Source organism: Herpailurus yagouaroundi, unplaced genomic scaffold (assembly GCF_014898765.1).
Source record: "Herpailurus yagouaroundi ecotype Mexico unplaced genomic scaffold, PumYag 219, whole genome shotgun sequence".
NCBI classification, from domain to species: domain Eukaryota; kingdom Metazoa; phylum Chordata; class Mammalia; order Carnivora; family Felidae; genus Herpailurus; species Herpailurus yagouaroundi.
In genome coordinates, this window is record NW_024412450.1 from 683,223 (window position 1) to 700,927 (window position 17,705).

Consider the following 17,705-nt stretch of genomic DNA (forward strand, 5'->3'; position numbering starts at 1 on the left):
TTGCTTTTTAATTTTGAAAATTGGAAGCACAATACTTTATTCAATCAATAAAACAAATGGTAAAATTTTTTAAATGTAAGTCCCTTAGTTCCAAAATATAGTCAGATAGGAGACAGGACACATAAAATGTAGGTGGAAGAAATTAAACCATTGTTGCGTATATCTATCCACCAATACCACCTTTTTTGAGAAGCTGTAAGATTTTATCAAACATGCACAATAAAATATAATCCTACTGAAGGTTCTGAATTGAATGTGAAAAATGTTTCCTCCACTTTCTAACATTTTTGGGATCCATTCCAATGAAACTTTTTAATCCATAAAATATTAGTGACATTTCGTATGACTACATATCTTTCCCGTCTTCAACTTTCAATGTTACATTTCTTTGAAAATAAGCACTTACTGTTATGTTGCTTTTCTGTCTAGGAAAAGACTCATTTTCCTCAAGGATCTTGGCATGTTTTTACCCTAAAGAAACTGCCATGTGCTAACAGTCTGTTTTCTATAATTCCGAGGGAGTGCAGACAGGAGAGCAGATTTGTGTGCCATTTTTCTGAATCATCTCCGCACAGTAGAGGTTATAAATCTACATGAAGAGCTCGCCATACCTGGCTCTGTCCCAGAGAACCTGAACAGCAATCAGCTCAAGCAAAATCTAAAACTCTGTACCTGACCTAAACTCATCACTATGACCCAATCCCCCACTGCCATGAGGTCAGAATTCATGAATATGAATCCAAAGCCATGACACCATTACATGATAAGCGTTTCCCTGTCCTCACCATGTAAACACTGTGTGTAGACATGCACCAACAAAGGAAACTTAACATTAGCTTCCCACCTGACCACCCAGGACACTCCGATTCCAATTCCAGCCTTAAATTCACTTCCCCTCACTGATCTAATCTGCCATTTCAGAGAAATCACTGCCATCCTGAAGTCATCCTACAATCTTCATATCCTAATGAAATACAACAACAAAGACATACAAAATACAAGACCAAAATTTTTTAATGTTAGAAACAACAGATTTAAAATTACATTTTAATAAATATAAGAAATATATCAAGAAAAGAATTATAAAAACTGTACATGTAACTGAAAGTGTACATACAGACAATTTATATAGAGAATTGCTATTTTAATAACTTTCGTATTCCGTAATGCATATATGCACACTTCGACTGAATACCTTAAAGTTTTTAATGTGATAAGTGAGCTTGCTTCTTGCTTGTTAATTTGTCTAACCTGGGCTGGATGGATGACAATGCTACTCTCAGGGGATAATGTATATTCAAACTGTTTCTGTGCTTTGTCTTAATGACACTTAAAGTCGAGAACCCGGTCTCGCACAGGGACGTTGAGGGGAACAGAAGAAGGGATTTTAAAGCAACCTCAGCAAGCTCAGGATACTCATTTTTAACTTTTATCCAAAATGAAGGAAGTGATGCTGTATTTTCAAAATTCATTTTCAGTCCTTCATCAGCAGCCAGCTTCAACAAGTTATCCTGCAGGGTGACAGTTAAATTTAAGTTATCTTTTGATGAGAGGAATGGATTTTGGATCCATGAGTTCCCTATGCGTGGATCTTCTTTCGATGGAAAATACAATTCAAAACAATCTAACAAATTTGTAAGATGTTCATTGATAACTTTTCGCAGATAGACAATATCAAGGTCATTACCTACTTCATGGATAATTGTTGTTAAATTATGGAACATGTCATAACAATTCACAGAAACTCTGTTTCTCCAAACTTCTAACTTTTGTTTTTGTCCTTCAATCTTATCAGCCATTGAAAAACATGTTGCATTCTTCCCTTGCATAGAAACGTTAAGATCATTAAAAATACTGAAGATATCAGATAAATAAGCAAGTCTGGCTGTCCAATTCACGTCTTTGAAAAGTTGGGACCAAACTGGCTTCTTGCTTTGCAGAAACACTAAGAGTTCATTTCGTATTTCGAACATTCTTGATAGAACTTTCCCCCGTGATAACCACCGCATCTCCGTGTGCAGTAACAGCTGCTTGTGATCCGCTTCCATATTGTCGCACAACAAAGAGAACAATCTCGAATTTAATGCATTAGATTTTACATAATTCACAATTTTTACTGTGTCAGTAAGCACACTATTTAGTTCAGCTGATATCTTTTTCATGGCCAGACCCTCTCGATGAATGAAGCAATGTGTTATTTTACACTCCGGCGCAAGTTCCTTAATCTGGGCCACCACCTCGGACCGTCTCCCTGTCATCAAAGCCGCGCCATCAGAACACAGGCCTACACAAAACTGAAATTCCAGACCACACTTGTTGACGACATAATTCTTCACAGCTTCACACAGTTCTGAGCTAGTTGTGTTTGTTGGCAAAGAGGCTGAAAAGAAGAATTCTTCCTTTATGTCATCATCGTGTTCAAACCGCACGTACACCAAGAGAACAATCATGTTAGCGATATCTCTGCACTCGTCCAGCTGCAGCGAGAAGTACTTTGCTTCTTTTATTTGCTCTATGAGCTGGTCTTCCATGTCACTGGCCAGCTCCTGAATGCGCCGGGCGATGGTGTCATTGGACAGGGGCACCTGAGCCACCTTCTTGGCAGCCGACTCTCCCAGCATCTCCAGGCAGACCTCCTTGATGCAGTCTTTCACCAGGGTCTCCGCAATCGTGTACGGTGTCTTGGACTTGGCCACAGGCAGCGCCACCTTGTAGGAAGCCCGCAGGGCGTTAATGTTTATGTGAGAAACACTAAGCACCTGCTTTGGTGGGCTCTTTAATTCACTACTCTTCCTCTCAAAGAATTCTTTTGGTTGTGAACTCATTTCTTTATGTTTTGAATATAAATGCCGCTTAAGTTTTGATGGTTTCATCGCTTCATTAGCCAGGATATCTCCACAAATAATACATTGTGGTTTCAGCACCTCACCATCAATTACAGCTATAAACCCAAACTCAATGTACGAGGGGTCATATTTCCGGGTGAAACCTGTGTGAACTCTTCTGCCTTTCACTTCCTCAGGCTGACTTCCACCTTTACCGTTTCTTCTACTCCTGCCCCCAGATTCAGAAAGGCTATGTTTCTTCTTGACAAACAAGTCCAGTGAAGCTCGTTTTGCCATCTGAAAATCAGGATTAAAAATAAATAAACACAAATGTTACTTTCCTCCTTTGTCTAATAATGTTAAACAAATTAAAAACTAGGTTTGATTACAAACTTAAAAATGGTTTTAAAATGAAGTTATAAAGATAAATAAATGCTTACATTTTTTCTGAGTTACAGCAGACAAACTAGCCATAAAATATCACGCACTGTAACTGTGCTTGAGTGCTATACAATGCCAGCACACGACTTGCCCTAGGAGTCAACATCCATACCTCCCAGCATTCTACTCGGAAACGCAAGTCAAGTAATCACGTGCTGGGCACTACGGCAATGTCAAATTGTGGCTAGTTTCTAAATACTCTTGATTAGTACACTTGCCCTACTGTGGACTGGTATAAAGTTTGCAGACCAGCGCTGATCCGAAGATCACACTCCAGTACCACTGGCCCAAATCAGGTGTAGCCCCCATATTTCAAAACTCAACCCTGAACACACATTAACTCTATAAAACCTACGGATTTAAAATAAAGCTCTTTGGCCTTATCTCATGTTCTCCATTTATATCTGAAAACTGAACTTTTTCTCAACACAAACCCATATCTCACAATCCAACTTGTCATCTCTTGTCCTTCCTAATTACTTCACTTGACCCAAGATGCCCTTTCTTGGCTCAGCTCCCCACCCAAAGTAACATTAAGTTCAGCTTTTCTCATGTTCATCCTCCTGTAGAAACACACCCTCACACACACCACTTACCCCCTAGATCTTAGCTTCCTTATCCCCCCAAGGAATTCCTCACACCAGGACAGAGTGAGAGACTGTCATCACCCCACACAACAAATAAAGCAGCATTCAAGGTTATAACTTCCAACCTGATAAAAGGGGGGGGGGGGATAGGAATTAGAAGTAATGGGCTTTTCTCTGGAGAAAACAAATCCAAGTTGACCACCCTGTGCTTTATTTAGTATATACCCTGCCAAACATTCTCACTCATCATGAGCACAGTGAAGAGTAATGAAGCTCTTTCCCTGCTTTCATCTACAACAGATACTCAAACTCTTACCCAATCCCCTACTTTGTCTGATGAAAATGGTGTCTCTGAAGGCTTTAGCATTTTGGAAGGTTGACCAGTCAAACTTCTTTGGATCTCATCATGTTTCCTTTTCATTGTGGTGGTCTCGTAGCAAAGACTGCACGTTATTCTGTGATGGTAGCCCGCAGTCCCATGTGGGGAGGGCACCCCGCAGACTGCATGGACACTTCCATCACATGATATGCAACTATTAGTACCTGAGCATTCTTTTTTACAAACTACACAGGATAAAAATTTTAATCTGCTTTCAGGAGGGTTTTTCATGGCCACCGTAGGAGTAATAGAAAGATTCTCTTCAATATCACTACTATCGGTTCCAGTCTCAACATTTTCTTCATACTGTGCTCCTGGTGGATTCTCTAATTCTTTGTCAGCTGGTTCAAATTCACTTTCTGGATTTGGGCTGGCAATGAGTTCTTCGGTTAACTGAGGATGACAGAGGCCTGGCTTAGCTTCAGAGCTAAATGTGCCTTCAAATGGATTTGGTTGCATACCTCTGTGATAGGGCTGATTTTGGATCATCTGAATGAACCACAAAAACTCAGCCCAGTGTGATGAATTGTTAGTTTGCATCCAGGAGATAATCCTATTTTGGATATCATCATTAATTTGGTTCATAGAACTTTGGCTTTGACAGGGCTGAGGCTTCCCATGGACAATTTTCAACTCTGGCCAAATATTACTGAGTTCATAGACAATCTGGCTTGAAAATTCCCTCCCACTGTCAGATTGTAGGACACTGGGAGCTCCAATAATTGTAAAAATATCTAAAAGAGCATGTGCCACTTCCTTGGGCCTTTTAGATTTTAGTGACCGCAAAAAACTCAACTTTGTACGAAGGTCTTGATAATGCATAATAAACTTATACTCCCCATCAGGATTCAATTGCATGTCTATAATATCCACCTGGCATCTTGAACTAACTTCCTTAATTGGTTTTGATGTTATAACTTTTTTGAGTTTCGAATGTTTCTGTTGGCATGGTCCGCAGAGGGTCAGGTACAGCATTATAACTTCTTTTGTGATGTTTTTGTATTTTGCTTGTAGCTCCTTTTCCATGCGGGTACGTCCTCCATGCCCAATGCTGAGATGTGTGTTGTGCAGAATGTCAAATAACTCCTCACTGTGTAAGTAATACCGAACTTTATCTGTATCCCCATTTATAGCCTCAATCAGCTTCTCATTTCCTTGCACAAGGATCACATCAAACCTCGCTAAGCGACGGTAATCAACAGACTCCTTTCTTGCCTTTGCTTTAGCCTCTTTCACTTCCTGTATTAACTGGCAGTACTTTGCTTTGGAAAATATCTTGGTATTATTACTTTTGTTTTCCAGCAACACTGCTAAGTTCCTGAAGAACTTCTCTCTCATGTTTTCTGGTTCCATTTCTGGTTCATTAGTGTCTAAGCTACTGGGGTTATCATCACCCACCCTTTGAGACATCATGGAAAGCCACAAAAATGACCCTAAAATATAGAGAAAAAAATCAGTTAGAATATTTGGGAATATCACTTGAAACATATACACTGCCCAAGCAGTCACTAGAGCTTGGGGTAGAAACAGAGGCGTGGGCACACAAGTTGGGGGAACACAGGTTTGGTTAGGGAGCCCAGCCTTGGAGAAACAGAAGGTAAATGAAGAACCCAAGCTAGGAACAAAAAGTTCTGATCTAGTAAAGAGATGTGACTTTCCAGAGCAGTATCTGGGATTAGCCTTAAAGTACTGTTTTATGTAAAACAAGAAACAAATTGATGTTATTATTTATTAACTATAAAAGATGATTTGTTTTGGCTAGTGAAGCCTCAGCAATACAGTAATAGCTTTTTTAAAAAACTTTATTTTTTAAGTAATCTCTATACACTACGTGGGGCTTGAACTCACAATCCCGAGATCAAAGAGTTTTGTGCTCTACGGACTGAGCCAGTCAGGTGCCCCAGTAATAGATCTTTTTTTAAAAAGCCCCAGACTATACCATGTTTTGTCCTATTAAGTCAAGTTAACTGTTACAGCAACATTTGGGGCTTATGTTTCAATGTCTCAAAATGCGACTGAAAAGACCACCATATGGACAGTACTTCTTTCCACGCAAATACATTTTGTGTCACGCTGTGGAGCCATGAGTAGGAAAGGAGGGTGAAGCAGGATGAACTTGGGGGAAGAAAGGAATATAGGGCAATGTGAATGAGAACCAGAACATGAGCTCCAGAAGCAAGGAGGGTATTGGTAGGTGCAGGATAATTGGGGAGTTGTTAGGACTTCACAAGACGTAGAACGTGTTGATTATACTGGAGATTCTGGAAAAGACGTTGCTCCAGAACAGTCAGCCTGTGCTCTTGCCTCCACTACACCTTATCCTATTAACAGTCCTTGAAATGCTAAGGGCATAGACCAGAAATTCCATTTTCTTCAGAATTTCTGAGTAGCAATCCAAGTCTTAAACATCATGTGTGACAAAAACTAGGGCAGAGGCTTTAGAAATCAGACCAATGGGCACACGGATGAGTGCTCAGCATCCCTACTGATTTATCCTCTGATTTAGCCACAGGGACGTAATTCCATTGCAAAATATCCATCAAAAATCTTGTATTCAATGATTTCTTACATTATTACCTGGCTGCTTAACTCCTTTAATAGCATCACCCAACACTGGCTGACCTTCCCTCAGACGAATTCAGTAAGGTTGCAATGGATGAGATTTCAGAGCTTTTCAGCAAGGAGACCCTTCCCGCTCCCAAACGTCATCCTCCTTCTGGACCTCACCATTATCTTGCAGGGGGCGTGGCTCTGGAGATGCACATTCCATTCTGTCTTCCATAGATGGGAGCTGGGTACCCAGGCACTCCTGTGCCGCATCCAGGGGACTCATTTCCTCCATAGGAGTTTCAGGCCCATTTGTGTCCTGTGGGACCTGGGGACAAATCGATACATCTGGAAATGAATATAGGTGATCACTGTACGAAGCATAACTAAACCTCAGAACATTCTTGTACAGAAATAGAATGTGAGAAGAAAAAGAGTCTTCATTGAATTTTCTTTTCAATGTTTATTTATTTTTGAGAGAGAGAAAGCACGTGCACGAGTGGGGGAGGGGCAGAGAGCAAGGGAGACACAGAATCCAAAGCAGGCTCCAGGCTCCGGCCCGTGTTCAACTTGAACTCATGGATTGCAAGATCATGACCTGAGTGGAAGTCGGATGCTTAACTGACTGAGCCAGCCAGGCGCCCCTTTGCTGAATTCTTAAGATGAATGCCAAACAGAATAAGGAGAGATAGCAAAACAATGCTGGGACTAATAAAGCAGAGCCATGCAACAGAAACTCTCTCCATTGGACAGAAGTCGGTACTCATCCCTGTGGTTTTGGTTTTGGGGAATAACAACACAAACATTAAAGGAATCCTAAGTTGTGACAATTAAAAGAAAGTTGTATGGGGTGCCTGGGTGGCGCAGTCGGTTAAGCGTCCGACTTCAGCCAGGTCGCGATCTCGCGGTCCGGGAGTTCGAGCCCCGCGTCGGGCTCTGGGCTGATGGCTCGGAGCCTGGAGCCTGTTTCCGATTCTGTGTCTCCCTCTCTCTCTGCTCCTCCCCAGTTCATGCTCTGTCTCTCTCTGTCCCAAAAATAAATAAACGTTGGAAAAAAAAAAAGTTGTAAATGGGTTTCAGTGTAAGCAATTAAAAATAAATATTTGGGGTGGGGGTTATGCAAATTATCTGATTGGGACTACTACACCCAGAAAGGAATCTGACAGTTGTTTTAGGGTCAATGTGGAAAACTGGCCCAGTGTTATGCATGGGGAAAAAGAAAACATCATCTGCTCCTTACACTAACCATCTCATGTATGGTTTATAACTAAATTTCCCTAACTGTCCCCAAAATATATTTTATGGTTTTAAGTCCATGAAACAATATTTATACATTATACCTTTTGCTTTCTCTCATCTAAAAAAGACAGGAATCTTTTTTATGACATTCAATTTTGAAAAGTCAGACCCAGTTATCTTATAGAATGTCAGAGATTTGTCTTATTTCCTCACAGATTCTGGTGAGTAATTTTTGGAAGGATACTACGTAAGTAATGTGTACTTATGGTGTCATGTCACAGGGCACATGCTATCAAGTTATTTCATTATCGATAATGCTAAATTTGATCAGTTAGTTAAGGCAGTGATCACCAGATCTATCCACTCATTTTCCCACTGTAATTACTAAGTCGGCAATGGGGTAAGAGCATGCATGGACATCAATAGCCTATTCCCCAATGTTTTTAGCATTCACTGATGATTTTTGCTTGAATCAATTTTTATACTGGGGGCTACTGCCTGCCTTTATAATTTCTTCTACATTTATTAGCTAGCAATTTCCCATAAAGAGCTTTCTATCATTTTGAATATCACTATAGACTTATTTTGTAATCTATTCCTTCCTTACTCATGCTGGTCGCCAACTGTCTCCCATCTGGCCCCTGGGGCCCCTTTGATCAGGCTCCTGCATTGTTTGAACATGACCCTGCTAGGTCACATCCATTTTTCCAGAAAAATAAACACATGACCACATTGTTGTTTCCCTGTATCAGGACTAGTTTCAACGGTTTTCCCAATAAGTCTTGATTCATTTTGGAGCAACAGTATTAGTAACAAAGACTGAGTAGGAGGTTGGCTCATTGTTAATGATGCCTCGTCCCCTCCAGGCACTTTCATGGATAGAGCTGGTAAACATATTTACAGAATATCATGAATTCAATACAATTTCAACACAGTAAGATTTATTTCACCTTTCTAACATTTATTATTTTTGAGACAGAGATAGACAGAGAATGAACAGGGGAGGGGCAGAGAGAGAGGGAGACACAGAATCTGAAACAGGCTCCAGGCTCTGAGCTGTCAGCACAGAGCCCGACGCGGGGCTCGAACTCACGGACTGTGAGATCATGACCTGAGCCGAAGTCGGATGCTTAACCAACCAAGCCACCCAGGCGCCCCTATTTCACCTTTCTATATTCCATTTTAATATATACCTTCTCCCACGGTGAAACAAAAACTTAGTTCAATATGATGTATATATTTACTCATTTGCCCTCACCTACAATAAGTGCAGAATAGTTTCAGAATTTACAATGCTTTGTGTTTTAGAACATTTCCAACGACATACCTACTATGTGAAATCAATATCTTTGCAGCTTTATATGTACACAGACAGTAAGTATTCCACTAAGAGAATATAGTCAGAGTACTGTGTTCAAGTTACTTGTTTTTTTGCTCTGTTATTAATAATAATTTGATATACAGTTGAGTTCATCTGTTTCTGTGTTTAATCACTTTGAATTTAACATTGCTTTTTATTTTTATTTTTTAATTGTTTTTGTTTTATTTTTTATTTTTGAGAGAGAGCGAGCAAGGGAGGGGTAGAGAGAGAGGGAGACACAGAATCCGAAACAGGCTCCAGGCTCTGAGCTCTAAGTACACAGCCCGATGCAGAGCTCAAAATCACGGACTGTGAGATCATGACCCGAGCTGAAGTCAGGTGCTTAACTGACTGAGCCACCCAGGTGTCCTTTAACATTGCTTTTTAAATATTTGAAGCATTGCTTTTGAATTTTTTTCTCTAGGAGATATTTCTGAACAGCCGGTACTGGGACTCCCAAGTTTCTGCCTTTCTGTTAAGTGTCATGAAAAAAACACTTTTTTCTAAGCCAATTTAGAAAAGAAAAGAAAAAAAAAAAGCTATATGTATCTTTACTCTAGAAGCCAATGTATCCTTTCTTTGAAAAATTGTAACAATACAAAATTGCCATAGCATTCCCAAATGCAGAAGTTATGACAGGAAAATAAAAGTCCCAATAAAGTATCCAAGTGAAAAAAATATGTATTTGAAGCATTTAAATGGTACAAAAGATGAAAACATACAGTTTTCAAAAGTTTTTTAATTAATTAATTAATTTTTGGAGAGGGGAGGGGCAGAGAGAGAAGGAGAGAGAGAATCCCAAGCAGGCTCCGTGCCATCGGCTCAGAGAGCAACGTGGGGCTCAATCCCACAAACCACAAGATCATGACCTGAGCCAAAACCAAGCATCCAACACTTAACCGACTGAGCCACCCAGATGCCCCCCAAAATCAAAACACATATTCAGAGTAATATTGCTTATATTCTACTCCCCCTTCACTTCCATAAGAAACCATTTTTGTTGGTGATGGTTTACCCTCAGTTTATTTTTGCAAAAATATGTAAAACACATATATACATACATATACACCAATATTTGCACCTATGTACGTATATACATAATATATACAAATTTAATGCAAATGTGTCTATACTTTTCTATACTATACATAGTAGTTCACACCTTCCTTTTTTCACTTGCTAGGAGAATATTCTCCAGAGGTCATCTCATACCAGTTCATAGATACCCTCTTCATTTTTATGTACATGGTCCCACGTTACATTCATGCGCCACAGTTTATTCAGCCACTGTACATGGGTCAGCATTTAGGTTGCTTACAACATTCTGCTTTTACAAATAGCTGCAATGAAAAACTATGTCTACGTCATCTCTTCTTTGTAGATGCGTATATTCAAAGCAAATTCCCAGAAAGGGTATTGCTGGGTGGGTCAAAGGGTACAAACAGGAGTTAGATGCACAAGTAGGCGTTAGATGCTGCCCAAATGTGCCCCACCCCCAAAGGAAAGGTGCCATCTTGTACGTGTACCAGGGACATATGACAGGACCTATCTTCCAGTCAGGCCACCACACTGTGTTGCCAAGCTTTTGAAATTTTGCCATCTGACAGGTGACAAAAGTACTTCAATGTAGTTTTGACTTGTAATTTTATGATTGAAGTGGAGCACCTTTTTGTACAGTTAAAAGTCATTCATTTATCTGTTTATGAAAACTGCTCATGTCTCTTGATCATTTTTATTGCATTTGCCAAAAAGATTAGCTTTTATCTATGATAAATCTTACAAATATTTTCACTAAAATTTATCATTTTTATTTCTGTGTGGGTTTTCTGTCCTGCATTTTTAAATTATTTCATAAAGAAAAATTTCTTGATATTATTTCTGGGTTTGGAGGAATTCTGTACACCCAGATAATAAAATACGTCATTCACACTTTATCCTAGTGGTTGGGTATTTAAAATTTTATGTATTGATCTCTGACACATTTAAAGTTTATTGTTTCTGATATATGGTATGAGGCATAGATTTAATGTGCCTTTTCAAAATGGCTATGTCCCTTTATCCCAGAATTTATTTAATTTTTTTAACGTTTATTTATTTTTGAGATAGGGAGACTGAGCATGAGTGGCGGAGGGGCAGAGAGAGAAGGAGGGGGGTGGGGAGACACAGAATCTGAAGCAGGCTCCAGGCTCTGAGCTGTCAGCACAGAGCCTGATGCAGGGCTTGAACTCACGAACTATGAGATCATGACCTGAGCCAAAAGTCAGATGCTTAACCGACTGAGCCACCCAGGCGCCCCTATCCCAACATTTATTTAAAAGTCCATTTTTCCTTACGGTGATTTGAGATGGCAAACGTATTGTACAATTTTCATATGTGCTTGGGTCTACGTTTGTACTTTCTATTGCTTTATTGATCCATCTACTCATGTATCAGTACCATGATGTCATCTAAAGATGCTTTACGGTAGGTTAGTATCTAGTAAGACTATTTCCTTCTTTTCAAGTTTTTCCAGTGATTCTTTCATGCTTACAGTATGAATGAAGTTCACGTTTTTAAAAAAATTTTCATTAATTAATTAATTTAATTTAATTTAATGTTTACTTTATTTTTTGGGAGAGAAAGAGAGCACAAGCAGGGGAGGGGCAGAGAGAGGGAGACACAGAATCGGAAGCAGGCTCCAGGCTCTGATCTGTCAGCACAGCACCCAACGAACGCTGGGATTGAACCCACGTACCGCGAGGTCATGACCTGAGCCAAGATCAAGAGTGGGCTATTCAACTGAGCCACCCAGGTGCCCCTTCCCTTCTCTGATCTTAAGAATAAGACATCATATGTGGGGGCACTTGCTGGCTGAGTGGGTTGAGCTGACTCTTGATATCAGCTCAGGTCAGGATCCCAGGATCATGGGATCAGTCCCACCTGGGGCTCCTTGGTGGGTGTGGAGCCGGCTTAAGATTCTCTCCCTCTCTCTGTCCCTCTCCCTCACTTGTGCTCGCTCTCTCTAAAATAAGAAAAGAGAAAAAGAAAAATCTGGATTAAAAGAAAAAGACATCCTATGTAGATTGGTTTGTATAATCAATAGGCTACGTTTCAATTTGCCCGAATCTTTACATAACTGGGAGAAACAGAGTCGTGGAGTGAAGACGATATGCCAGCCGGGGGACAGGGGAACCTGCTGCTTATAGTTCAATAATCCTATCAGTTCTGCAAAGACTCTTACAGCAACTAAAACACGAACCCGAAGACCTGCGGCTGCGGCCGCTCCTCCCCCATCGCGCCCGCGCACACCCTTCTGTCTATGCAGCGGAGGGACTCGCCAGGGCCCGGAAGGACGTCCACCACCGGACTTTAAAGGGTGACTCCGGGCGGCAGTAACGAATTACAGAAATGAAATTAACCTCAAACCCGTTATGACGGTCATTTGTCTTTCACTCTATGATTCCTGGATTTTATTTTTAAAATTTTCTAAGACGAAAGTTCCGGTTGTAAAATCGTGGTATAATGCGGCCACAGTCATTAGAAATGCATATATTTCCCAATTAGACACTTATATTGGCTTTAAAAAATGGGGGGGGGGAGGGGGTGTTCTTTTTGTCTCATGACAAGAGGTGTCGAGGAGGGCAGCTGTCCTCACCACCCTGGGGTTCTTGCTCGTGCCCACCATTGTGCAGGCCTGGACACCAGCTATGTTCACGACAGGCGGTGGGCAAAAACAGAATAAACGCACCTGCCCCATCTTACAAGGAAAGCAGAAGCTTTCACAGAAACTGCCAGAGACTGTGCCTCCTTCTCCCGGGCCAGGCCTGCGTTGCAGGGCCAACTCCAGTAGGAGGAAAGCTGGAAAAGTAGGTAGGTACATGAACAAAATCAACGCTTTTTATGGAAGAAGCAAGTGTGTGTGTGTGGGGGGGGGGATATAGGTTTCCCCTGCTACACAAAAGTAGGGCGTTCCTGTGAAAACTGTTGAAGCAGAAAGGGCATAGAGTGAACAGTATCCCCACTTTCTGTAAGTTCATATAGGCCATGCTGCCCTGACAAAAGAACTCCACTAGTTCCTGTGTTTACTGACCTGAGGAATCCACAGAGTATTTTCATTTTTACGAAAAAGAGCGGTTACTGTGCTGATGCGGGTCTTTTGTAAAAACAAAGTGGTATCAAGTGGAGAGCTAGAACCCACACTTTCTTTTTTTTTTTTTTTATTTTTTTTTTCAACGTTTATTTATTTTTGGGACAGAGAGAGACAGAGCATGAACGGGGGAGGGGCAGAGAGAGAGGGAGACACAGAATCGGAAACAGGCTCCAGGCTCTGAGCCATCAGCCCAGAGCCCGACGCGGGGCTCGAACTCCCGGACCGCGAGATCGTGACCTGGCTGAAGTCGGACGCTTAACCGACTGCGCCACCCAGGCGCCCCAACCCACACTTTCTGAAAGCAGGGGTGCCTGTGTTCCGAGAGGGCAGCTAAGCATGTCTGCAACAATGGCATTTCCCCTTCTTCCAGAAATCACATAGAAACAAGAAAAATGAGAAACATTTATGCAAACTTAGTATTCTAGAAGACTAGGGAGAGCTCTATAACCCTGAGTCATATGAAAATCTATCAAATACGAACATTACCCAGAACTGACCAAACACCAAGTCCTACCACCGGCCACATTTCTCAACAAAGTAGGAGAGGAACATTCTAAAGAAACAGGCACATCTGCAGGAAAAACAAACAAACAAACAAAACAACTATATTGTTTCTTTGAAACAAAAGGAGGAGGTGTGCTGGCTGGAGGGAAGAGCAAAATACATGCTTTCTACAAAACTAAACACAAAAGTGACAGGATTTATGGAGAAAATAAAGTGACAGGATAGACTACTTAAGATATACACAACTTTGTCACCAGAGTGCTAATAAAACCATGGTCCTAGTAATATACAAGCCTAGTCAGAAAGATACTATAAAGGATGATTCCATCCCGTATAGCACTGTACCTCAGTGAGGTGATGCTACTGTGCCACAAAGTGGGCTCAGGAAAGGGGAAGGAGGAGTAGAGACTCTGTCCTCAGAAGTTCAGGAGGAGAAGCATTTGCACATCTTCCAAGAAATGCAGTGATTTTAGAAAACCATGATTTGGTTCTGGCTCATCAATCGTGTGTTTACTTCTTTGACACTGACTGACAGATGCAGTTTCTGCTGCTTAAACATTTCCCTTCTTTTGTAAAGGAGCCGCTTATACGGTTCCAAATGGGGACCTTATGCATGAGGCACAATCCTGTGGCACTCTGCATGGCAGTCATTCATCATCTTCTGTCCACTCCCCCTGTATCCTACCTGAACCTCAGGTGACAGAAGTGAGCCGTCCGCTCCCCCTCCGTCCTACCTGAACCATCATGCCAGGCCTCCACAGTAATATCAGTGGCAGGTTTAATGTGCAATTGACTCCAGAATGCGAAAACTGTGTGTGCATTTCACCCGCTGTAGGTGCAATAAACACCTTGAATGTTCTCCTTAAGTAATAAGCTTTAAAGGCTGCAACCACACCCCAATCAAGGGGCTGGAGTAAAGAAGTTGTACTAGGAGAGAAAAGAGAACTTCAGTATCTGATGAAAGGGTAGCAACTGTTGGAGGAGGGACTAATGTATGCTAAGACTTTTGAAAGATAATTTTTTCCTCCTGCAGTTACCTTTTTAAGTCACGTAGAAAAAAACATCACCTAAAAGACCAATAAATATCTGCCTGTTATCCAGCCTCTCTTGTTAGAACTACAGCAGGCTAGTCTTTCCGACTCCTTTCAAAGCTCATGCATAGAGAACGTGAGGACTCACAGCAGTCCTCAGCTTTATATCTCCACTGGGATTTGCACCCCGCATCACATCACACGATCTTGCGTGGCCTCAAGCCCTCGTGTGTGTTGTGTGTTTCCTCCTTAGAGATACAGACCCTTGAGGGAATGTGCTTCCAGTGCAGCCTGGTTTCATCAAAATTAAAATCTGATCCAGGGCATAGCCTTCTTCATCAATCAGATTCCTTAACCCTGGGAGAACCGTACAGCTTCCTCTATCCGCACTCACAGTTCACCAGAGAGCTTAGCACTGGAAGACACAGCCGTTCTTGAAGTCACTAAACCAGCCACTGCTTCCACTAAGTGAAGACACTTGTAGCTTTTTCCTGAAGGTCTTCATATATTGCGAAGACTTCCCTTTATTTGAGAAAGGATGCCTCTGATTCCTTCTTTGTTTGGTATTCAATCCACACACTTAACCAATGTTCCAGTTTTTCCATTTCCTTACACCCCGTCCAAACAAACTTTGTAGCACTGGTAGATGTTCCAGCTAGAGCACTTTCTGTTACTTCCCACTTCTTTTACTGTCTCTAGCAGTATGCAACGTTGACTCCTTTACACCAGTTGCACAATGTCACAGATTCTTCCATTTTTTTCAAAGCATTTTGTAATTTTGAGCTTTTCTTCAATTCTTAAAGCTGTTCTTTTATGTTCGCTAGCAGAGATTTTATCACCAGCATGCTTCTGTGGCACTTGTAAACCCCTCTGCTTGCTCATTTTCTGGAATACAAAAAAGTTTAACCAAAAATGCACAAAGCTGGGAGGGAACCATGCAAAGAAGCATTTCCAAAACAGAGACTGGCCAAGAGAAAGGATGTGGAGGTGAATGGGCAAATGGGCGTTTGGTACAGTTCTGCCCGTCTTCACGGTTTGCTGCATCCGCTATGATCACACACCTTGCATTCAGCTGCTCTCACTTGGCGGCCCAAAACATCGACTTGCTGGTAAAATTCATGTACGTGCCAGAACGATTTCAATGTTACATGGACTCATTTCCTTATTTATCAATCTCATATGAAAGATGTGCATTCCAGAAAAACATGTCTTAATGGATCAGACTGTATACATAAAATGTTCATATTTAAGGAGTTCAGATACTCAGATACTATGATGGATAGTATCATTATAGAAATGTGACTGGGAATGTCCGTAATGTTCTAAAATTACTGTCCTAGAAGGCATGTATGCTCCCTTAAAAATAACCTCTAGCGTAAGGGTGAAAAACCAGATACTGGACTCAATACGTTTCACATACCAACAACTCCAAGTACTGAAAACCATCTAGAAAATGATGGAATTAATCTCTTTGTTGTACAAACGAAGACATTAAAGCCCAGAGAAGGTTTGATACGCCAAAGGTTACACAGCTAATTAGTGACAGGGCCTATTATGGAACCCAAATCTCATCATTCCCTTTTTCCTGATATTTCTACTAAGTGTGGCTACTTCTCTATTTGTCTTTCCCAGAAGGTGTTCCTTATATCCTGATACTGATTTGTTTTCATATATGGTCAAAATAGTGGGCATCAGAAGAGTTTAATCTCACAGCCACTAAATAAAGTGTATCTTCTACTGATAAGCAATAGATCAAGGTTTCCCATGTGGTTACATCATCTACTTCTGTGGATTAGCTGTCACTTACGTGCAAACTGTTATCCCATAAGCCTGAATCTATTCATCTACACCGGTGATCAAATAATAATGCCCCAAACCGGAATGTGCCGCCACCAGTGTGGAGTTGATGGCACGTACTCCAGCTTGGACCCACGCCCTCAACTTCTGCGCAGAAGAGGCACCTCCAAGGTCTCACCTGCTGTCTAGGCTCGTCCAGCTCCCGCTCCAGATCCTCCAGCACGGTCACCACCTCCTCCCCGCTCTCCGGGTGGTGCTCCCGCACCCAGGCCTGGAGCTCCTCGGGCAGGATGGTCAGGAACTGCTCCAGCACCAGCAGCTCCAGGATCTGCTCCTTGGTGTGTATATCCGGGCTCAGCCACTGGCGGCACAGCTCGCGGAGCCGGCGCAGCGCCTCGCGGGGTCCAGGCGTCTCCTGGTAGCAGAAGTGTCTGAAGCGCTGGCGACAGACTTCCCTGGTGTGACACAGAGTCTTCTGCAGGCAGGATTCCTGATCCCACACATGGTCTTCTTCCTTAACCTTCACTTGGATGATGTCCCCGTGCGCCTCTGACGCTGGGCTAGCCGAGGCTGGGACGCGCGCGCAGGCCGCGGCCATGCTGGACTCCACCTGCGGTCTGGGCAGGTGCGGGGCGTCCCGCCCGCTCCTCAGTCAGCGAAGCTCTGCACGGAGGAACCCCGTCAAACACAGAAGACAGACGCGGAGAGAGGGGACTGGCTTCCGTGGCCCCACGGGGCGGCCACCCGAGCGCCTCCGTCCGCAGGGAAGCGGTCCCGGCCCGCCCCGGAAGCGGCGGGCTCTCAGCCGCCAAGGGGTCGCAGGGCCGCTCGCCGCGCCGCCCGCTACCTGCGAGGCGCAAAGCCGA

General features: G+C 42.3%; 1 protein-coding gene across 6 annotated transcripts; it reads right to left on the reverse strand.

Annotated features, from left to right (window-relative positions):
* On the reverse strand, positions 1-17,705 carry SCAND3 (SCAN domain containing 3). Of its 6 annotated transcripts, none has more exons than XM_040457046.1 (4): positions 17,018-17,703; positions 6,960-7,107; positions 4,182-5,665; positions 1-3,122 (listed from the first exon to the last, which is right to left on the reverse strand). In XM_040457046.1, exons 1-4 carry the CDS (start codon positions 17,435-17,437, stop codon positions 1,206-1,208), a joined length of 3,969 nt encoding a protein of 1,322 aa, XP_040312980.1. In that variant the 5' UTR covers positions 17,438-17,703; the 3' UTR covers positions 1-1,205. The 6 variants fall into 6 exon arrangements, with proteins under 6 accessions (XP_040312980.1, XP_040312979.1, XP_040312981.1 ...); XM_040457045.1 differs by having other exon boundaries at positions 4,170-5,665; XM_040457047.1 differs by having other exon boundaries at positions 5,631-5,665; positions 17,018-17,702.

Coding starts and splice junctions, on each gene's coding strand:
- SCAND3 (XM_040457045.1), bottom strand. CDS start 17,437: ATGGCCGCGGCCTGCGCGCGCGTCCCAGCCTCGGCTAGCCCAGCGTCA. Junction 5,666..6,959: donor ACGCCCCCTGCAAGATAATG/GTGAGGTCCAGA, acceptor TCTATATTTTAG/GGTCATTTTTGTGGCTTTCC. Junction 3,123..4,169: donor CAGACAAAGTAGGGGATTGG/GTAAGAGTTTGA, acceptor CCTGATTTTCAG/ATGGCAAAACGAGCTTCACT.